At 36.5% G+C, this 24,360-nt stretch overlaps 1 protein-coding gene across 2 annotated transcripts in view; it reads left to right on the plus strand.

Moving 5' to 3' along the window:
* The first annotated feature begins 5,403 nt into the window (after nucleotides 1-5,403).
* Nucleotides 5,404-24,360, plus strand: part of PIAS1 (protein inhibitor of activated STAT 1) — a 119,211-nt gene continuing 100,254 nt past the window's right edge. The window contains exon 1 of one of the 2 annotated variants that reach the window (XM_037010045.2): nucleotides 5,404-5,489. In XM_037010045.2, the coding sequence (XP_036865940.1) occupies nucleotides 5,466-5,489 (24 nt within the window). In that variant the 5' untranslated portion in view covers nucleotides 5,404-5,465. Of the gene's footprint in view, nucleotides 5,490-5,799; nucleotides 6,389-24,360 lie in introns of those variants that run through there. The other variant, XM_073212066.1, reaches the window with a different exon arrangement.

Raw genomic sequence — 24,360 nt, forward strand, 5'->3', positions numbered from 1 at the left:
CCTTTATCAATATAAATGTAAATGGATTAAACTCCCCAATTAAAAGACATATTGGCATAATGGATTTTTAAAAATATTTTGTCAATATATAATGTCCTTATTTGTGTCTTATAAACTTTTTTGATTTAAAATATATTTTGTCTGATAATAATATTAACCACCCCAGCTCCTTTAGCTACTACTTGCATGGAATATTTTTTCTCATCCTTTTATTTTCAAACTCCTCATGTCTTTTTATCTGAAGAGTGTCTCTTATAGATAGTATTCAAATGGATTGTGTTCAAGTCTATTCTCACAATCTCTGTCAGATTTAATTGGAGAGTTTAATCTATTTACATTTAAAGTAATTACTGTTAAGAAAGGGCAAGGCTTCCTTCTGCCACTTAACTATTTATTTTCTGTATAATTTATCTACTGTTCTTTCCTCAATTCCAACATTACCACCTTTAAAAAAATATCTGGTTGATATTTTTTTGGAGTGTTAGTGTGATTCCCTTTTTTCCTTTTGTGTATATATTTTAGTGATTTTTCCAACTTTATGTGAATAGTATCAACTAAATTTCAATAAATGCAATCAGCTCTTATACATTTATGTCCCTCCCCTTTTATATTGTTATTGTCACAGATTATGTATTTGTACATTGTATACCCATTAACTTAGATTTATAGTTACTGTTTTGTGCATTTGTCTTTTAAATCATATAGGAAAAAAGGGGAAGAGCTACAAACCAGAAGTACAGTAATACTGACTTTTGTATTTACCTATGTAGTTACCTTTACCAGGGTTCTTTATATCTTCACATGGCTTCAGGTTACTGTTTACTGTCCTTTCATTTTAGCCTAAAAGATTCCCTTTAGTATTTCTTCTAGGGAAGGCTTATTAGTAACAAATTTTCTTGTCCCTTAGCCTTATCTCTTAGCTGCCTACTCTGCCATTATGCTGATGTCCCTCTCCCCCCAAGATTTTGATATATTGCTGTATATCAGCATATATATACATATATATATCAAAATATATATACGTTTATCTACATACTTTTATATGTAAATTCAAAGGAGATTGTAAATAAATGTACAGGGAATTCCCATGTATCCTTCTCCCAGTCTCCCCCAAGTTAAAATGTATGGAGCTATAGTACAATATCAAAACAAAGAAATTAACATTGGTAAGAACCATCCTCTCTATGGATAAAGTGAAAGTTCCTGTGGCCAGGATTCTCACCTGGCCCTGGTTGGCTAGCTCACTGCACAGGTGTGGGCAATACATTGTTATTGACTCTATATAAAGAGCTCTGCCCAGTGCTCTGCACAACATGGTGGCATGGCTGCAAGGCTGCAGAAGAGCAGAGATGAGACTGGAGTGATGGCAGCACCGAGGACAGAGATTGAGATGGCTGTGGGCATGGAGAGGCCCAGAGGCAAAGACTGGCTTGCTGCATACAGACTTGCTCTGAGTGGATGGGATTCTAGTCACTAACCTGCCACCGTGGAAATGAAGTTGGGTATAATCCTTTCACCCCAAGAACATTCTACTGTCATTTTTTTGGTCACATTGAATCCATAGTGAACTTGCCCGGGGCTGAAACCCATTGGCAAGACAGTCTCCCTTCATCCATAATACCCTGGCAACCACTAGTCTGCTCTCCATATCTTTATATGTTTTTATTAATGTTACATAAATGGAATCAGTTAATGAGCTTCCCTTTGGAATTGTTTTTCTTTCACTTAGCATAATTTCCATGAGGTTTATTCAAATTGTGTGTATCAATAGTTTGTTCTTATTAAAAAATTGTTGAGTAGCATTCCACGGTATGGATGTATCACTGTTTAGCCATTTACTCATTAAAGAACATTCGAATAGTTTCCATTTTGGGGACTCTTATCAATAAAGCTGCTATGAACATTCTTGTACAACATCTTGAGCAAAAATAAGTCTTTGTTTCTGTGGGATAAATGCCCAACAATGCAATTACTGTGTTGTACGGTAAGTACATTTTTAGTTTTCAAAGGAACTGCCAAACTATTTTCCAAAGTGGCCATACGATTCCTACCAACAATTAAAGTGTGATCTATATCTAATAAAACTATGCCTGACTCATACCAACAATGAAAGTGTGATCTATATCTAATAAAACTATGCCTGACTCAAGGTCATAGAGGTTTACTTCTAAGCTTTAAGAGTTTTATAGTTTTAACTGATATTTAGGTCTATGATTAATTTTGATTCAGTTTTTATGTGTGTGTGTGTGTGTGTGGGACTACAATAGTTTTGGGGTCCCACAAAAAATTTAAAGTCAGAAGAAAAAAATCATATATTCTGCTTGGATTGCATTATACCAGTGCAGATGTAAAATAATTAGTTTGATCCTAACTCCAGGAGTTAGTAAGCTCAGACCCCACTTCAGACACCAGTCTCCAGTCCCTTGGGCCACTCATACTTCTAAGTTTAAGGATTCCTATAATCCCCACCTTAGGTTCAATAATTCACTGCAACAACTCACAGTACTCAGGAAAACACTTTATTTATGTTTAACAGTTTATTATAAAGGAAACAACTCAGAAACAGCCAAATGAAAGAGATACATAGGTCAAGGTATTGGTGGTGCAGAGCTTCTATGACTTCTCTGCGCACCCCACCCCCAGTTCTTCATGTATTCACCAACCTTCCTCTAATCATGTTTAGTCTTTCTAGTGACCACTCCCATCCTGCAGTTACCAAGGAGCCCTACCCTGATTCATCTCATTAGCATAAACTCAAGTGCAGTGGAAAGGGACTCACTATGAATAGCTAAAGACAATCCTAACACTTCGGAAATTTCTACGATTTTGGAAGTTCTGTGCCATGGACCAGGGGCAAAAATCAAATCATATTTTTTATTATTCCACAGTCCCTTGAAGGCAAAAGTGCCAAGGCACACAAAAGTCAAAATGTGGTCCTGTCAGTTGGGTAGCCTTCCCAGCAGTCCATTTGTGAAATTATGGCAACTTGGAGTAGGGTGATGATAGTGGAGATCCAGTGAAATGGACAGGCTTGGAATATGTTTAGAGGCAGAGTTAGCTGGACTGCCTGATAGATTAGATGTAAGAGGTGAATGTGTGGGAAAATGGAAGTTCTTATGGTCAGATCCTCACCTGACCCTAAACTACTTGATGGTGTAATTTGGCTTACTGTTTGGCTAATGCTTCCACACCCGTTAACAAGTAGCTTATTATTGACTAAGCCATTATATAAAGAGCTCCGCCCAGTGCTCTGGGTGGAGGCAGAGACAGGTGGGTTAGTGAGCTGCAGACTGCTGGATGCAGACATGATTCTAGTGCTTGACTTACTGCCTGGAGAATAAAGCTGGATATAAACCTTTTTACCCCAAGAACATTCCCTTATCATTTCTTGGTCTCATCAAATCCATAGTGAACTTGCCCAGGGCTGAAACCCTCAGGCAAGACAGAATGAAAGAGAAGAAGTAGATTTCCAGATTTTTGGCTTTAACAACTGGGTGGATGATGGTGCCATCCATTGAGAATTCTGAGAAAAGAGCAGGACTGGGGATAAAATCAAGACTCTCTTTGACATGATGAGTTTGAGATGACTATGAGATACGAAACAGAGATTTTAAGTAATCAGTTGGATTTGTGAATCTGAGTTTTGGTGAAGAGGTCTGGGCTGGTCAGAAATTTGAAAGTCATTAGTTTATAGACTTAAAGTTAAGGAGCTGATGAGTTCACCTGGGAGAGTAGAAAAGGCAAGAGAGTAAGGACTGAGCCCTGGGGCACTACAGCATTTAAAGATTGAGCCAAAGAGGAGAAATCAGCAAACAATTTTGAAAGGAGGCCCAGGGAGGGAACTGGAAAATCAGGACAATGAAATAGTGAGGGAAATTCAGGGGGTAAAGTGATTCGAAAGAAAGGAAGCTTGTCAACTGTTTGCAGTCTGCTGAGACATTAATTTAGATTGGCAAGAATAGAGAATTGGCAATTGGCTTTGAAAATAGGATGTCATTAGTATCTAGATAAGTGATCTTGCTGAGGGAAGTCAAAGCTGGTTCAGAGCAGGCTATGAAGTGAAGGGGAAGTGAGCAAGTGGCAACAGGCACTGTAAAGAGATCTTGAAAAACCTTCCTGAGAACTTAAACGGTGAAGAGAGCAAAGAAGGCAGTTCTGGAGGCAGTTTTGGAGTCGAGGGAGGCTTGTTTAGATGGGAGGAACTTCAGTATGTTTTTTGCCTTATAGTGGTAAACTAATAAAGAGGGGAAAAGTAATGATGCTGGAGGGGGAGGCGATTGTAGGAGTAAAATTCTTTGTGTGGGAGGGAAAGGAATCCAGGTCACTGACCTTCACAGGCACCCGGGAACTTCATAGTAACCCATGTTACTATGCCTTTAAGAGTAATTTTTATAGTGAAAAGGGAATTCATGTCTGATATTTAAAATTTTTTTCCATGATGTACGAGGCAAAGTTGAACAACTGAAAGTGGGGGATGGGGAGAAGGCATAGAAAGCTTTCAGCAGAGGAAAAGGTGTTCTTTTAAAACACATCTAGTTAAAGTCAATTTGGATTAAGTCTTCCCAGGATAAAGTAAGTCTCTCAGCCTCCTTTTCTCTCACTGGACCTTTAGCTCTTTTCTGGTACTCACCACCATTTGTATCTTTATTGGTTCACTTAACTGTTCCCACATTAGAGAACTACAGAAGGGCAGAGACTTTGTTTTATTTAATTTCCCAATGCATGTATAGTTCTGAGAAACAGGGCAGGTACATAGTCACTAAGAAGTTACTGGTTGAAACAAAAACGTTAATGAATGAACCTCTTCAGAATTCTGTCTTAGGCCACCCCTGTTTGTTAAGTACTTGTTTGGGCAAGGAACTTTTCCTGAGTTTTCATTTTTGAATATACACCATGGGAACTGTAATCTCTTCCCTGCCCACCTCACCGCGTTTTCACGAGGAGGACCCGAGCTAATAAACCTAAAAATGCTTCCTCCTTAAGTGATCCTTAACTGGAATGGGTTGTTATTTTTAGCGCACGCTTAGCCTGTAGGTAGCAGGTGCTGAAAAGGACTCGCTGATTTGGGGAGGAGGCTTTGTCCTTTCCGGTGGCTGTCGGCATCGAAGCTTTGTAGAATGGTTCCGCAGGCCGCCGAGGGGCGGGGCTCAGGCCAGCAGCCCTTTTGCTCTGGCCTTTCCCTGGAGGCGCTCGCCCGGCCAGGGTGGGAGGCGGGGAGGCCGAGCGGGGAGTAACTGTCAAACCTCCCCTCTTGGCGCCATTATTTAAATCGTACGTGCCCGTCTCGGCGCTGTACGTGCCCGGGGCGGGGCTCCGAGCGCTCCGAGCGGGGCGGAGGCCGGGGGCGGGCTAGGGAGGTGGACTGGCGAGAGGGGACTGGCTCGGGCGGGGCCAGGCTGGCTAGAGAGGCGGGCTTAGAGGCGGCCCCCGGCGAGGTTCACTGCGCTTGCGCTGACAGACGCAAGATGGCGGACAGTGCGGAACTAAAGGTAAAGCGCAGCTCGAATTCACTTCTAATATTCGGCCGCGCAGACGGCGCCGCTGGTGCTAGTGGGGATGGGTCCGACCCTGGGGGGCCGCTCCGGCCTGACTCCACCCGGGCCTGGAGTTGGAGGCAGGAGTGGCGCGCCCGGCCCTAGCTAAGGGGGCCTGGCAGCAGCGGGCCGCGGGCCCCGGGTGCCTCGGGGGCGCTGACGGGTCGTCCCCGGCGTGTTATTGTTGTGGGCGCCTCTGGCGGGGGTGGCGGGGGAAGAGATCGCAAGTCGGGAGGTGGGGGCTGCAGCTGTCCCCGGGGCTCGATCCTCACCTCCCAGTCAGCTTCCCCGCCCCCCATGGGGTGCGGGGGCTGGGGTAGGGTGTTCATGTGGGGGGACTGGGAAAGCTCCCCGCCGTCGTTTCCTCTTCCTCCTTTGCAGTCCCGGGCTCCTGTCAGGCGCTCTTCTTAGCGCCTTGGGAACTTGGCTCCGGCCGCTCCGCCCCTCCGTGGCTTCTTGCCGCCCCCACCCCGGACTCGGCTCTACCCTGCAGCCCGCCTGTCAGGAGGTGTCCAGAGTGCCCCGCTTGTAGGCAGCGCGATCCTGGGGCCATGGGATGGGGATGTGGGGAGAAGCGTTGGTAAAGTTTAGTGAGCCCCTGGCCAGCTTTGGGGTTCGTCTAGGGGGGAGCGGGGGAGTGTGTCTGGGCGGGACTTTACTCTTGCTCTCCGATTCTAGGCAACCGTAGCGGGGAGAAACCCCCTTTAAGGGTGTGTATTTGGAAGCAGTGGTGGATGGTGGGAAGCAGCTACGTCTTCCTTCTTTCCTTCTGTTCCTTTGGCTGGTGTGGAGGGTGAGCGGGGCCTTCGGGGGTCCCTGCACGCACCATGATGGCGATGCGATAGCGGATGGAGGTGAATGGTTCGTGTTTATATCCCCCCGTTGCCTTTTGTTTGTAGGGACATCTTGTTGGCCATGTTGATTTGAACGAAATTCTCCCCTCATCCTACTTCAACCCCCAATAAATAGAACGTTCCCCCGTTCCTCTCAACTGTACCAATTACTCACGCCTCGCGAAATGGGATGAAAGGGTGCCTCCTTTCCCCCGCTTTTTCTCCCACCCCAATCATTACCTGATGATGGCTTCTTTACCGAAGCAGATAAACCACTACACAAGCAGTCGGGGGAGGGGGTGGAACCCTTATGATTGGATTGTGACAAATGGGGCTCCGCTTGAATAATTCTGGTTTAGTAGCAAGCAGTTTTTAACTAACGCATATTATTTCGAGGCTCTGAAAGAGATATTCCCTTTTCTGTGGCTTCCTGTGTGTGAACCAAGCAGCTGGTTATACCTTGAACCAGAGAACTGACATCGCTGTCAGATTGGTATATACAGCTGTAAATCTTTGGGAAGAGTCCCTTTTTTATAATTAATAAAGATTATTAAAATTTTTTTATCCGTTATAATGACAACTTCTAAAACAACCAAACCCCAGGCTGGTTTCTGGAGTTTTTCTTTGGAAAGCTAAGCTGAAAGATCGTTTTCCTCAGTAATTTTGCAATGTTAACATTCTAAGATTTGTAAACTGAGAGTGTGGCTTTGAACGTCATTCTTTTTTAATTTACTTCTAATTACAAGTTAATTTAAGGGAGAACAGATTTAGAGTGGTTGGTTTCGTTTTTTCCAGTTTCAAACCAATGACCGAAATGAAAAGCCTTACAAATAGAATATTTGGAGGTAATTAACTCTTGAAATAAAAAGTACACAACTTTGAGATGCATTTTTTTATAGTGTTACTTTTAAAATGTAGTCACTATGTTCTGTGGTCTTTGCCTTCTTATATTTTGTTGCGAATCCTTTTGAATGGCTAGCTAATCAGTTCTGTTATACATGGACCATAGAGTAAAGCTGAAAATTGTCACTCTTGGTGCTGTCCAAAGAAACTGGTATGGAAAGCACATGCTGGGAGATTTCCTTCTTTGTTCTTTCTCATTTTAAGAAAGTGCCTTTGGGGATAGATCAGTTCCCTGGTGTGAGTCTTGTTAGGTAAAGTTTTTCTTTACAAAAATGAGCCTGTATCAGATGAATGCTAAACACTTGGGGGAAACACTACTTTTCTAAAAGTGGTCTCCTTTTTTTCTCCCTCCAAAATCCAGAGGAGCTGTTTTCTGCTTTTATGTTCCTGTTGAACAGTTTTTAAAATTATTATTATAATAACTTTTGACATGCTGGTCTGTTACTGTGTGTGCCCAATACTTTGAGGAACTGTAAATAAATCGCTTAGTTGGTGATAGTTGTGTTAAAAATTTTGTAAATACTTGATTGTTTTGAGATTTGAGCTCTTCTCTTTTTTTTGTTGGAGGGGGACATGATCTTAAGAACATCTATAGTTACTTGAGGAATGTGTATATATAATTTAACGTGCAGTAAGCTTTGGAAGATACTCCTTTTGCAAATTATATTTTCTGATGGTTTTTTGTTTGTGGCTTTTGGAGGTAAATAGCATTTTTTCCTAATAAGGTAAGAAAAGTCAGAGTAAGAAAAAAAATCCAGATTTTTCAAAGATTTAGGTGAAAATAAAGAACTTCCAGTGGATTTCCAACTATAAGGCTTTGAGTAGATAGATACGTGACTTTTTTGTTATCTTAATTCACAGCCCACATTTCATTTTGCTGTGGATTGTATTCATAATTATTTTCCTCATGGCCCATTTTAGTGAGTCCTTTTAAATCTGTAACAAATCTGCACAAATGGGAAAGATGGATAGATTTGTACCCCCTGTATAAATGGTGTAGGCTGCAATGATATTGCCAATAAAAATTATATTGTGAATATGTATATCAAAGAGTTCTCTGTGCACATTTGTTTATGAAAAGTTAAATTTTTCATTAGGGGACTACCCATAAATGATGTTTGTAGGAATTAGAGAGTGAGCATTTTATTATCTTTAGGAATTTAAAAACTGGAGGGTGTGATGGTCAGATGGTCTTGGAAATTAATAATCTGACAGCTTCATGTAGCTCTTAAAGTACTCTTAAAGAAAACTTGGAGTTATAGTGCCATTTTAACTCACAGGAGGAACAGAGGGGCCAGAAAGAAATTCATTATCATTTTAGTGGAGTAGATAATGGTATTCAATGGGAAGAGAAACCATACTTTTAAAAGTATAAACATACCAGTAAATTCTGCCTCTTTATTTTCAAGAAATTTTGATCTTTGTGGTGCAGTTTGTCTGTTGTTTCAAGTAAATCTGACACTTTACTCGTGGATTTAATTTGAATCTCCATGCTTAGCTTTTGTCAACTACCACATTTAGATGGCTTTGTTTGAAGTTACCATTTTGAACAATTAAAAAATTTATGAAACATCGTTTTTTTAGTATTTCATGTAATTGTTTTGAAATACTGCCTTTTCCTCTGCCATTTTCTCCTGGGTGATTGTATTGTCTTTATCTTCAAAGAGTCTCTTGTAACCCTTTTTGACTGCAGTAGTGCTTAGTGGTGAGTCCATAGCTGATTAACCTTGGGCTTCTGGTGAACTCCATCAGCATGCTGCTCCAGGGTTCTTGCTGAGGCTTTTGAGTTCAGTGTAATTTGTACCCTTTGTTGCTGGTAACTAGGGATGAGAAAATAAAGTGGCTCTTGATTGTAGTGGGAAATGCAAAGAAGTATCTAAGTTTCAGAAAAACTGGCTGTTTATGTTTAGATGTAATCTTTAAAAACAAACAAACCCTAGTTCATTACTTCATAGACTTGATTGGAATTTTTTTTTTGAAGTGTTTTGCTTTGGCATTTAGCACCTTGTCTGTTTTCAAATATTTGAATAATATTTTATATACATAGTACTTTGCAGGTCACAATGTATCACATTATTCATTTGATCTTTCCAACAGTTCTTTTAATTAGAAAGGCAGGTAATAATCCCCCTTTTATTGATAAAGTGAGCCCAGAACGTAAGTGACTAGCCCAAGGTCATAGTGTACAAATAAAAGTGTTAGAAACGAACCTAGGTCTTGTGATTACAAAACCCTGTGCTGCTGTAGGCTGTCTTAAAGGTGCTGTATCAGTCCTAGAGTCCTCTAGGGTGCCTCGCTCATAAAGAATTCTAGTTATGTTGTTCTTAATACTTCCCCTCTTGCTCTATGCCAGGGTATTTTTGGATATTCTTTGGGCTTTTTGCAAGGAAGATTTTGGAATTTGTCAGTTGGAAGCATAGATGTTAATTCTTCCAAATACCATTTTGCTTGGGAAAATTTCAGAGAATAGTGAAAAAAATAAGCAGAAAAATAAACAGCACCTGTAATCCCAGTACTTAGGAATGTCATGGTTAAGTAGCTATCCATTTAGACCTTCTCTCTGTGAGCATATGTGTATGTATATTCATCACAGAAAGAGATCACACTATTCTTTATTATAATTTCCTATTTTCATGTCTGTTTCTCCAGGTTGGTAAATATAGGTCTATATGATCATTTGAAAGGTAACATTGTATTTTATTCAGCTAGTCCCTTATCACTGGACAATTTGATAATTTATACTTTTTTGCTATTTTAAACAATGTCTTGACCTATAGCCTTGACAAAAGTTTGCACATGTTTTATTCTGACTAAATATATTGATATGACAGACCCTTTGTGTGCATGTGTGCATGTGCTTTAGGGAGCAATGCAAATGGTATTTTGATTAGATGAAGTGTTGTAAGTAAAATAAGTAATTTTTGATTTGTTTATTGTCTATACCTTTTTTGTTTCTGTTTCTGTAAACCTGCCAGATAAGATTTTTAAATGATGGCTGCGATAGTTTTTATAAGATGTAAGTAAACATTTTCTTTTGAATCAGAACATTTGGTAAAGTATGAAATAGATTATGAAACAGCATGTGTAACTTTTTTCAGGCATGTTTGATTTTGGAAATTAAATTACAGTAATCAAATGTTGCAGCTTATGTGCCTTGCTTAGATGCTTATTTGTTTTTGACTGGCATTTTAAAAAAGAAATGCTGAATGTTAATGTAGAGAAAGTAGAAATAAGAATTTGCTTTACTCATTTTTAATCTCAAAGCAGTGTTGTCCTAGTGTTAGATTGCTGGGTAACATTGTTTTGAAAGGCTGTTACAGAAAGGAGGTTACATAGGCAATGAAGACCCATAAGAAGGAGGCTGTATGTGTTAAATCAATTAATAAATGCATATGTGAATTAAGAATATTATTTATGCAACATCTGAAAAGTACTGTAGAAGAACAGTTGATGAAATGAAGGGTATGAAATTTATCATGCTCTAAATTTGATATGTTACATTTGGTCCTCACCTAAACCTGCATTTATGTAACAAGGATTTTATCATTAGGATCAATAGGTGATAGAGAAATTTTTAAGTGCTTAGTTGTCCTTTATTGTCAATTTCATAAGTAGTACTAATTGCCATGTACTTTTTGCAGCTATCTGCAGAATGTTCCTGACTATACTTCCCCTTTCATGTTAAAAATTGGGGAACTAGTATTGCCTTTGATTTCCCTCTGCTCTTGATATTTTCAGTGGTATTGCATGAAATGGTAATTACCCAAACACCTTTTCTCTTCAGAATTTTCTAATGAACTTTCATTCTTCGGCATGAATTTCTTCAAAATGAAGAAACCACCTTTTTCCTTTTCTGCTTCACCTTAGATAAAACAAACAAAATAAATATTAACACTTTAAACATTAGTAACTTTGAAGTATCAGTAACTCTTGCAGGATTGTTGCAAATGTTTGTATTTTTTAGAATTTCATCTCTTTCTTACCTTTCCTGCTATTCTTCTCTGCTTACAATTTCCCCCTTTAGTTGCCAGACTTGTTTTTTCCCAAAACACCCCTTTCATCCTGTCCATTGAAAAAGTCTTAGCTCTCAGTTTGGTATTCAAGATTTTCTGTAGTCTGACTGTAGTCAGCTTTTTGTGTTTTGTCTCCTCCACTGAATAGCAAAAGTCCTTAACTTAAGACAGAGTTTTTAGTTTGCTGTTTTTTATTGACTAGTGTTCTGCTTGTACACCACTCATATTCCCCAATTCCTACCCTGTGAACACAGTAAATGCTTAAGGTATATTTGTTAAAATGAGCGTATTATGTTCCAGATCTGTTTCTGTTAGGGGGCTGATGCACAAGTCTCTATGACAGTCTAAATTGTAAATTGTATCTTCACACTTTTTTTATGGCTGCTTCTTAGGTGAACTTGAGTAACATTAAATCCAAAATAATTTATGAAAAACTGTTTCAGATTTACTGTTTACATTTCTTTACATAGGTACTAAGTGAATGCATTTCTTATTATACATTCTACTCAGACAGCAGTAAATAAAGTAACAATTTTTAAAGACCATCATCTTTGGGGGGTGGGGAGAGCATATCAGTTTTCTGAAGATAAACTTCACAGGCCATACAGTTCATCCATTTAAAGTGCACAATTAAATGGTTTTTAAAAATATATTCAGTTACTACCACAGTCAATTTTAGAATATTTTTCTCTCCCCCAAAAGAAATCCTATACCCTTCAACAGTCACTCGCATTGCCTAAAACTCACCTCATCCTTAGTCAACCGCTTATCTATTTCTGTCTGCATATTTGCCTATTTTGGACATTTCACATAAATGGAATCATAGAATTTGTAGCCTTTTGTGCCTGACCTATTCATTTTTCTTTGTGTGGACATTTAATTATGTATGCCTGTATAATACTTTTAATTTACTGTATGTATATATGTCATAGGTCTGGAGCAAACTAGGCACATATAACATATAAAGTGAATGTACATGTACATAAATATATTTTCTGAAAACATAAAGGGGATCAATTATACATAAAATTCTTTGACTTACTTTTTCTCTTAACAGTATATATAGAAGACCTTTCCATGACGTGTTCCAAAATGAGATGGTCTCATTCTTTTTAACAGTGCAGATATTTTATATGAATGTTTCTAGAGGTTTATCTCTTGAATTTATCGGTGTGTTTGTCTCACAGTTCTTAACGGCTTGTTTTGGCGGTTTTGTTATGCTGCTGTTTTTTAAATAGTTGCCACATTTAGTGTAACGTAGTATTAATGTTGGAGTTTCACTTAAAAATAGGAATGAAAACTAACAGGTGAGGGTTGTTCGGCTTGAGGAGAAACGGAATGTAGATTCTTTATGGGATTCTGGCAGTGTACAGCCAAAGCAATTCATTTTGTATTTAGGTTTCTGTGTGTGAGCAAGCCTGTTTTTAGCTTATGGCATAGTGCTTAAAATAGAATTTAGCATGCTATCTTGTGCTTTATGGTGAATTTTAAGACTTTTTCTTGCAGTCATGTAGGTTTACTCTTAAAAAAAGACCTGAAGGATTTCAGGGTAATATTTTTCCTATTTATAATCATGATTCTGGTCTGTGGGCTTCTCAAAGTTATCCAAGAAAGGGAATGTGGAGGCACCTAGCTCAGAGCCTAGCTTATGGTAGGTATTTGTTATTTATTTGTTATTTATTCAAGAAGTACCTATCTTGTTCTATTACTCATTATGTATTTGAGTTCCGACCGTGTGTGAGGTACTAGGCTGTCAGTGGTTTGAATATATCACCATGTATACGTGTGTGTTTGTTTAAACCCTCTTGTTATAATGGATTATTTGCTAAAAAAAAGTATCTTTTTCTTAATCATACAAACAATGCATCAGCTATTACAGTGGTTCTCAGAGTCTATTTCCCAGACCCTTGGTCCTTCTCCAGACTCTTTCTGGGGGTTCTCCATGCCAAAATTATTTTCCTAATGATAGTAAAGCATTATTTGCTATCTTGAAATTTGAAAAATCAGTGGTGGATAAAATTGCTATTGTCTTAGCATGAATTAAGGCAATGGCACTAAACTGTACTGGTATATCACCATGCACTTGAATTAAAAAGTAAATGCCTGTTATGCTTAATGTTCTTGATGAAGCAATAAAACATTAATTTTACTATGTCTCAATCCTGTGTACATTTTTAAATATATTTTGTGTGATGAAATAGAAAATACCTGTAAAGTATTTTTACTGAATACCAAATCCAGTGATTAACTCAAGGAAAAGAACTTGTGCAATTGTTTGAGTTGTAGGCTGAATGAGCTGATTTTTTAAACGGAATATACCATTTTTATTTGAAAGAATGGCTGACAAAGTATCGTTACACTCTTAGGTATTAGGCAGATGTTTTCTCAAAACTAGACATAGTGAGCTTGTCACTGCAAAAAAAAAAACCCAAAACAAACTGACAGTATTTGTTACTAATGACAAAATTCAAATTCTCAAGTAAAAATAGAATTTTGGAGGATTTGTATTTGCTGTGAGCTTGACAGCTTCTAATACTTGAAGTTTTGGGGTAAGATCAGTGGTGGTGTTAATGAATGTGATGTATTAACATTGTATAAAGTGTCAACATTTGGAAGAACTTTCTAACTTTGTGGTATTTCAGTGTTTTCTAAATAACCAGTGCATGGTGTGGCACAATCATTGGAAAAAAGACCCAGTGGAAATGGCAGATAAACTAGTGAATTTCAGTAGGAAATGTTCACTGATACGGTTTCCAGTTCTATATTGCAACTGTCTGTAAGAAACTGCTACTTGCTGAGTCTTGGAGAAGGATCAAAGACACCACAGTTACCTGAAAAAAACTGTTGAAATCCTGCAGCTTTTGTCAACTACATATTTGTGTGAGGCTGAATTTTCTTCATATTCTTCAATCAAAACAGTCTAATTCATCATACTGAATGTGAAAGTGAATATGAGAATTTGTGTGTCTTTAAGACATTAAAGAGATTTGTAAAAATGTAAAATAGTGACTCTTATTACTAATTTGCTTTGGAATATAGTTTTAAATTTTAATATTTATATTAAGCAATTTATTTTTAAATGACAATAAATCTTAATTTTTTTAGTTTTAATGCATAACAGTAAATGTGGATAGATTCAATAAACAAAAGTTTCTTTTTTGGGGGTTGGTTGAAGAGTCCTCCATTTTCAAGATTGTGAAAGATTCCAAAGAGCAAAAATTTTGAGAACTTGAACACTTCTTATATAAGATTCAAAGTCTAGGACTCTGTAGTTTAAAATGGGAATATCCCTTTTACCTTCTCATGCATGGTATTTTTTATAATTTAAAAGAAAAAAGTTTGCTTATAGATGATAGTGATCCAAGACATAAGTACAAGCTGCTTAATTGTATCCTACATCTCTGTAGCAAAAATGTAAGCAGTAATGGCTTGTATTGCATTCAGTGAATGGGCTCCAAGTACTTTAAATCAGTAATGGTGTGGGAATTGTATACCTTTTTTATTTTCTCAAGGTTTTGTTTCAACCTTCGATTGCATTTTTTTGTAGTAGGGGATGGAAATAGCTCAGATAAATGAAAAATCCATATAGATATCCCTAATTTTAGCCAATAATTTCCTCTTCAGCAGATCTTAATAGTTTCTACCAAATATCTAATATGATTGATTAGCATTTAATCTATTTTGTTTTCTTCCTTTCTCTCTTTTGGGATTAAAGTGAGACCTAAAGATTTATAAGATTCAGAATGCTTTTCATTTTCTTTAAATCTTTCTTCAGAGTTGTATTTGAAAAGCTTCAGCCTCTGTATTCCTTAATCATATATCCTTAGGGTATCAAAGAAAGAATGGAAAAGGAAGATTTTTGTCACAAAAGTTATTCTAATGTGATTTTAAAGTAAAGTAGCATCTTACAAGGTCAAAGATCTTTTTTTAAAAACATGGTATTTTGTGTCTAATTGCATCCTAATTAGGGAAGAGAATATGAATTTTAAGATTGCCATTCATTTCTACTCTTGGATGTAGATAGAAATACCAGAAATAGTTCAGACTAATGGGGGGGATGAACAGTTAAAATTAATGACCCTTAATTTCAGACTATTCTTAAAAAGTTACTTCTTGGTATATGTGGCAATTATTTTAACAAGTTTTTCCAGATGACAGCCCTGCTCTAGCCACTGGAAAGAATATTAAATAAGACTGATGTGTAATTAGCAGCAGCATTTGCATGTAAACAAAATGTGCCATATACCATTGAATAGTTTGTTCTATTGAGTAGGTTAAACTTTGCTACTTTTAGGTTGGTTGGTAATTGCTTAGAACATTTTCTTGCAGTAAGCACTTCATGCTCAATTATTATTAGTGTTCTGGAATCTGTTGCTCTTAACAGGATTCTTTTTAGTGTGGAGGGTGATACTACACATTCAGTTTTTTTTTTATTAAGGTATGTTTGATAAACACTCTTATGAAGGTTTCACATGAAAAAACAATGTGGTTACTACATTTACCCATATGATCAAGTCCCCACCCACACCCCAATGCAGTCACTGTCCATCATGCACATTCAGTTTTATTTGGAGCTTTAGTAAAAGTGGCCCATTTTTCATTGTCCAAACATCTGCATAATATAACTGCGTCCTAACTGCATAATCTGTTTGAAGGAATGAGGTTTGAGGGTGATGTGTGTTTGTGTGTATGGGAGTGGGGTGGATGGCTGTGGTGGTGCTGAGGATGCTATGAATGATGTTGGAATTCAAAGGGTCTGTCCTCCATGGAACATAATTCTCTACAAATGAAGTTAATCAAGGGTGAAAGTGGTGTTGATGTAAAGTGCAGATGGTTAAACTCAAGTTCTTAATTAGTTATGGGTTTAGGGTGTTTGAAGAAGTAAATAATACCTTATGAATGTGAAAATAATTTTTTTTGATTTAAAAATTACTTGATTCTTTAATATTTTCCCTTTAATAGACTTGCTCATTAAAAACATGACCTTGAAGGGAACTTGTTTTACTTCCTGTATAGTTAGGCCTTTTCATGCTGTCACTTACACAGGAAATAATTGAGTGCCTGGTACTGTGCTAGTTTTAGTGTACAAAGATAATTTAAACATAGTGTCTGAGGGAAAGGAATTCAGTCTGGTGGAGAGATGGATACATACCATCTTGCATCACAATTACCTGCTTAAGACTAATAAATATACCCTTTAGTGTTTGATCTGTGCTTTTACTTAACATTGAATCTACATTCCTGAATTATTATATATAAGAAAATTCTTTTTCCTCAGCTTTCACATATGAATGTTTTATATTGATTAAAAAATTAGTTACTGTAATTTACTCTTTTGAAAAACTTTTTACATGAAGTCTTTTGTTCCGAGGTTCCTGTGTCTCTCTCATCTAGCTACTTGCCTACTCACTCTCCATCCTGCTTTATGGTTTTAAAAAAGTATCATTAATTTTAGATTAGTTACTTTGCTAAATGAAAGTAGCCAGAGTCTAGTAGGAGCAAAAGGAGTTTAAATAAAGCTAACATTGAATTTTAATAATGACTTTACTCAAGGCTAATTTGCTGTTAAATCTGACAGATCTTAACTTTTCAGAAAGTTTTCTCTAAAGGTGTGTTTTATCTCCTGAATGAAACTCTAGACAATTTGAAGTATGGTATAATTTTGAACAGTTTGAATAGACATTTTCTCTTCTATACTCCTGCCTTTTGTAACATGAACTAAAGATGAAATCCACACTGTACAGGGTACAGAATGCCGTTTCAGTTATTGAACCTTTACATGTCACCTGGAGGTTTCAGGGTCTTTATTTCTGGTATGCTCTAACTTTAGGATGTGCCTTGGTATGGTATTTTTTCAGTCACTTTACGAAGATACTTGGTGGTCCAATCTAGAGGCACATGTCCTTTATTTCTAGGAAATATTTTTGTATTAATCTTTTAGAAATTTTCTCCCTTTTATTTACTGTGTTCTCTCTTGTCAGAGGAGTGGACCTCTGTTTATTTCTTTATTTTAATCAGTTGGTTATTGTCTTTTGCTCTTTGTGCTTGTGAATTAATTTTGTTTTTCCTCCCCTAATTGTGTTCTTGTTAACTTTTAGGAAGGGGGGTATAGTAGATATTTGTGTATAGTTCTTATTTAACTGGTAGACACTGCACATTTTTCTATGAGGTTCATAATACAAACTATATTAATATATGCTAACCATTCTTATGTGTTGAATTAAGATTTATGTTGAATGATAATCAAAATTGTTTTCTGAGAGAAAGCTAGGTTGTTTAAAAAACAGCATATACAAAATAATATAACTTTTAGAGTAATGTATAACTTACAGAAGAGTAAGTTTAAATAGAATATTACAAAACGAGGCCCTCCTTTGTGCACCCTCATCCTGTCTCCTCCCCACTTCCTCCCAGGTAACTGTATTAATAGATTATTTTTAAAATCAAAACTGGTAATGAAATATTAGTTTTATAAATCGTTTACTTGTAAGTTTGTTTTTAAGCCATTGCTTTAAACCATCTATTTATTTCATAGTCTTGTAAATTTCCAAATTTGATATAGCATTCTTTGAAGTGGAGGATTCCATAGGTGGAGGTGGAGAGGAATGTTTTGGAGACCTCATTTTGAAAACATTCATGACTGTGGCAAATATAAATGCCCATAGAATCTAACAGTTATGCCTAATGATGTTTGGAGAAGGAGGACGTACTTAATTGTCACAGTGATCCACACTTGGTCAGAGTTAAGAGGAAGGCCTGGCTTTTTGGTGAGAGCATAAACCATTAAAGTCTATGTTCTACTTTATGTATATTTTGGTCTATTATTTTTGTTTGATAACACTTAAAAACTTTACATAAAGGAAAAATAATCCTTTACTAGGCTATTGATATTCTGTACTAAATCTTGAAAAAAAGTAGGCACTCTCCTCACCCTCCTTTTTGCCTATTTCAAGTTGACCTTTCATATTGCAGTTGCCTAAAAGTGAGGTTTTTAGTCACTCCATCAATAAAAATGAGGGGTGGTTTATGTCCCATATACTGTGATAGATGCCCAGTAGTCATTTGGGAATGAAATAGGTCAAGTCTTTGCCCTTGTGGAACTTACATTCTGGTATTCTGATAAGTATATGAAAAATAGTTTGGTTTCTCTAGCAGCTTTCTGTATGTGAATTTTTATAAAGATGTTTTTAATAGTAAAAAATGCTGTTTTTTAATTTTGGAAGTTTTCTTGAATATCAAATAGCAGTACTGAATTGTTAAAAAATTGACTATATTTGTTTCATTTATGCTTGCTAAAGGTAGTTTTAAGAGGAATGAGAGGTGGGAGGAGCAAGGAAAAGATACAAAGTAATTATTGTGGGAAGTTTGATTTTTGGTTTACTAGAAAACTTAGTTTGATGCCTCTGCCCATTGAGATTGTTGATTATGAACAATCTGTTTGCCTGCGTGCTTGCATTCCTCTGTCCTGCGAGGTTGTAAAGTTGAACCAGGCATAGAGGGGAAAGGGAATTTCGCAAAAGAGTGTTTAGTGATGTACTATGGAATCTTCTTACTAAGCTGGACCTGAAGGGGGCTGATGAATAGTGATAGCATCAATGAATTGGAAATACTTAACAAATTTGAGTTGTTGCAGTGGAGGTACTTAAGGAAGAGGTTGGAGAATGGAGTGTTTGAATTCGTGATTTTGGAAGTGGTACAAATCTGGTGGAAAAAGTCCAAGGTGTGGCCTCAGGAGTGAGTGTCTGAGTGTGAAGAATAATGATGAGGAGTTAAGAAATACAGACCAGGGTTTTGGGTTGGAGCCTGGATAATTGAGGCAGGTGCTAAAAAACTTCAGTGAATGACAGGGATGATATTCTAGAGCTGCACTGTCCAGTAGTGATAGGTGGCTACTGAGTATTTGAAATGTAGCTAGTCCGAATCGAGATGTGCGATAAGTACAAAATATACACTGGATTTTGAAGACAGAGTGTGAAAAAAGAATGGAAAATGTCTCAATAATTGTTTTATATTGTTACATGTTGGAATTATAATATTTTTGGATATATTGGGTTAAGTAAAATATATTATTAGTTTTACTTAATTCTTTTTAAAAAGTGGCTAAGAGAAAATTTAAAATTACATGTGTGGCTCACATTTTCACCTTACATTTCATTTTGAGCAATGATGTTTTTAGAACTATTATCACCGATAAGTAGTATGAGAATTATGTGGGAAGACATTTATAGGGGTCTGGAGAAACCAGTTAAAGAATGGTTAGGGAGAGACAATAGACTTATTTTCATTGAGTTCTCTTGTGCTTTGTTTTCTGCAGTTCTTTATGCTTGGAATTTCCTTCTATTCGGCTCCTCCACACTGACCTCTGCTCCCCTTTACTCTGTAGCTGGCCTCAAGGAGTTTGCCTCATTCTTGTGGAGGGGAGAAAAGTCTAGAACAACATAATAGAAAGCGGTATGAAAGTAATAACCATGTAAATAGTTAACAGTGTATTTATAAGAGGAAGAGGTCACTTCTGACTAAGCTTATTGCAGAGTGGGCCTTTAAAGAGAATATTTTGGTAGATGGTGATTTCAAGGAGGTTATTTGAAGCAGAGGGAACAGCATGAAGAAAGATAATGAGAGAAAATACTGAGATTTTATGGAACATCCAGTAGATCCATGTGTGGAGACCTGTATAAGAATAATGCAAATTCTGGGAAGTTGGGACAGATTGTTATCAGATCTTTTCACCTTGAAATTTTAAGAGTCTGAAACTGCACTCAGTTAGTTCTATAAAGGAAAATAACAGAATTCTGTAAGCACATGTAACAGGGGGATGTGACCTAATCTGGGTGCTTTAGGAAGGCCTCCCCATTTTCTGAACTGTCTGAACTATTCTACATCCAAGTCTTGTCAAATCATTACTAATGTTGTGCCTTCCTTTCTTTTCCAACTGTCAACCTTATTTCACACTCTCATAGTTTCATATTGGTGTTAATCAACAACCTCTAAATTTGTCTTACATCTTGATTTCCCTTTTCAATTTATTTCTTAAGTCACATTGACTTTTGATTATGTATCAGTCTCTTTCCCACTTCTACATTTCCTGCAATTTGAAAAGTTTTTGTAATTTTCCTTTCTTTGTAGGATTAAGAGCAAAATTCCCTAACTTGATGTCCAAACTAAGTAGTTTGTTATTTGGATACTAGTGACATGCTGAGTAGGCACTGAGCGGAATTATAACAGTGTCTTTATTAGTGGGAGGTAATATGTATAATTTCTAATAGGTTTGTGTTATCAGTATGATTCATAATATTAAGACAGATGCCAGATCATCATCACTCAGATTCATTGACAGTGAACAAGACAGAGTCTGTAGAGAATAAACAAGTAAACAGGGTCTATCTATGTATAGCATAAGGGCTGTATTTGGTTAAACTGGGGAGCATCTAATTTTGGGGTGGTCTAAGAAAAGTATCCCAGAGGGTGATGACCAATATCTAAGTTGAGACCTGAATCACTGGGAGCTATTAGCTAGAAAAAAGTTGGAAATGGGAGGAGAGGAGTTAATTTTAGAAAGGTAGTTAGTGTGGAGAATTGACTTGGAGGGGATAATATTGGTGACAGGGAGAACAGTTCAGTCTCCACAGACTTCTAGGAAGAAAGTCATGATAGTCTGAATTAAAGTGGTAATAGGGACTTAGTCATTTTAAAGTGGTAGGGTTAACAAGACTTGGTAAACAGATGTGAGTAAAGGAGCAAGTGTTGTAGAAGTGTCTGGCTTGAAGCTGGTTAGGTGGATGGGAAGTATGAGAAAAATTTGATGTGTTAGGTTTGTACAGGTTGAGTTGAATACTTTTGGAACATAGAGGTGCTTAGCAGAAGTGGAGTTTTCCTTTCCTTATGATTAGATTTAATGGACTCTTAAAAACATACAATTATAGATTTCTTTCATTGTCGAAATCTGGTTTGTGAGTTGAGTTAGAATTCAGTAGTAGAGAGTATTTTGAAAAAAAAAAGATCACTAGTAGAAGAATTTTTTCAGAAGGTTGGGACAGGGTTTGAGGTTAATCATCTGTATAACATTTTACTGCATGCAGTCTCATGGCCATGTGAATTTGACATTTAGTAAAGGTAGTTCACATGCTTTTTGCACATTTTAAAGTATTAATTGTAGGGTGACCATATACTTTATCATCCAAAGTGGAACACTTTTAAGAGTGGAAGGGGGTGCTTTTAATAATTTTTCTAGAACAGGCGTAAAATGAATTCCTGGAAAACTGACCATCTTATAATTTTTTCCAGAATTATTCTTTTGTGAAGTGCTAGGAAATTAGATGACAGTAGATTAATCAGTGATAATAATAAATAAGTATTTTTTGGCCAAGTAGATTTGTAATATGTTAGATGCAAGTTAGCATATTCTTTCTGTTGGACTGCTGGGACTTTTAACATGTTAATATAATTTGAGAAGGAAGGGCTGGGTGAAGAATTATGGACTCTTGAATTTCCTGAATTTGTTTTGCCACAGAACCCTGTTTCTCTGAATATTTATTAACACTACAAACCTAGTTAGAAAATGCTGGTTTAGAGTATCCTGTCTTTTAAATTGGAGCTCTTTAATGTGAAGCCCAATCATATTGCTTCTTTGTTAATAATTTTTATTTTGGGATTTTGGTTGGTGATGTCTAGACAGCTAATTACAAAGTAAAATTTGAAGTTTAAAAGATATAACTTCAGTTACATTTTCCTGAAAAATACTACAATTTTGTTATTAGGGGAACTTTGAGGATTGAATAATTAATTGAACCAATATTTAAAAGGCCTTTTCTGTATTACGGAAAAGTAGGCAGTATGTCTGCAATTATTTCTTCCTTTTTAATCATTTTATTCTTAGGATGCACTGATAGGTACTATTTCTCCTCTGTCACAGAATCTGTCTCTATGTTTTTGATTCTCAAATGAAAAATTATGCCTTCTAGATTTAGGAAATAAAGAATTGAACCTCCACTTTCAAGAATGTTGGTTGCTTTGAGTGGAGAAGTACTCTGGAATTTTTTTAGTTACATGACTAAGAATGGCATTAAGAATGAGTTTCTACTTTTGTGCTTTTTGATTGATTTATGATATGCTTCTATTTTATTTTACTTTCTAAATGGCAACAAAATCTAAAATACTCTTTGAGCATAACCATAGTACATTTCTTTCTTTGGTGGTTGTTTATAAATTGTCTTTTAGACATAACAGTTAAACATTTTCCTCCCTATTTTTGTGCTTGAAAAAAAGTTATTCCCTCTCTGTTAGTGACTTAGCATTGTTTTTGTTTTGATTAATATTCTGGATATGTTAAAATGGATGTTAGGGTATTTGGCATCAGATGGTTGTTAGTTAGTTCATATTCCCTCTCCATACATTTCAGGACGGGTGTGTAGTGTTTTCATTGTCCTCACCTTGAAATATATTTTTATGTGCATTAATGTAATTTCTCAAGAGAATGTGAACATTTTCTTCAACTTGATTTCACTACTGTAATGTAAATGCTAATCATAACGATCTGTCCTAAAGATAGTGATCTGTGTAAGTTTTGCTGTAAGTTAAGCAATTTTATTTTATGTAGAATAAAGGATGTTTTTGTTGTGAAGTTGTATTCTTATCTCTAACTAGAAAAGGAAGGGGTGTTAAGAATAGGTTTCTGATGGCATTTAAAAAAATACTTAGGCAAGCTGTCATTGTAAGACTTGAACCACTTTTTCCTGTAGCCTTTTCTTTTTAATATTTCTCTGTAGTTTGTGAGAAATCATTCCCAGGATTTTTATAACATTTGTGTACATCTTTTCTAAGTTTGTTTTTCAGTGAAAAACACATCTGTAAATCTAGTTGAAATAGGATAATCTTAATTATTTTCTTTGTGCACCCTGGACAATGTTTATTGAGTACCTTACGATTGAGGAATCTTGGGGAAAGATAGTCACCATAGTCACCTGAATTTTAAGTAGTTGAACAATCTTATTTTATTGTTATCTGGAAGGGACTCTCTTACGATGTGGCTCTATAGTCTTGACCATATTATATCCTAAGTTTTAAGGATGACCTGTATGAATATTTAAGATGGCCCAAAACTGGGAAGAAAATGTTAGATGACAGAATCAAGGGAACTCAGTTCATCGTCATCATCTCTTGGGCACTTATTAGGTGTCACATACTATACTTAGCATAGTGTTATGGAATAAGTGCTTGTCTTTGAAAAGTTCAAAGTCGAGGGGAGGACATAGACTATAAAGTCAGTGATCTACAATACCGTGTGATAGGTGCTACAATAGAGGGTACACAATCGAGGGTATAGGGTGCAAATCTTCAAAAGGGTTTTTTGAAAGGCTGAAATGATGAACTGAGGAAAAAGTGAAGTTTAATAGCACTAAATATAAAATTCTACTTTTAAATTTAAAAAATTGAACTGGAGTATGAGGAGGCTTAACCTAGTAACAGTTAATATGGAAAAAATCGAATAAAGTTTTCAGTTAACTTCAAGCTTAATTACAAGCAGCAATATAATTTGGATGCAACTCCCCCTCCCTGCTGAAACAAAAGCGTAACACCACATCCTTCCCTTTGCCCAGATTAAAAAAAAATTCAGCTTAAAATATGAAAATTGTAATAATTTACATTGGTAGAAATACTGTGTTCATAATATGAGAGGTAGTAATACTGCTGTATTGAAGATTGGACCATTATCTGGATTATTTCATTCACTCTGAGTTATGATGGACTGCTGAGTGCTCAGAGAACAGTGATCAAGGTGGAAGGGTCCTAAAAGCCAAGCCAGTTAAAGGAAAAGAGCCTTCTTATTAACACATTTTAAGAATAGACTGGCTTCAGTAGGGCAAAATTGTAGAACCACTGTGTGGATATTAAAATTTTTGTTTTGTAGAGCTTTTCAAAAAATACAGATTTTTAAAAGTAACAGACTGCTTTTAAGATTAGATTGTGATAGCTTAGAAGTATTCAGCAGAGGCTGGGAGACCATCAATTAAGGAGATTATAGTAAAACTTCATAAATGGAGAGTTGGACAAGAATATCTCTAAAGTTTTACCTCATGT

This window comes from Manis javanica, chromosome 8 (genome assembly GCF_040802235.1).
Source record: "Manis javanica isolate MJ-LG chromosome 8, MJ_LKY, whole genome shotgun sequence".
Classification (NCBI taxonomy): Eukaryota; Metazoa; Chordata; class Mammalia; order Pholidota; family Manidae; genus Manis; species Manis javanica.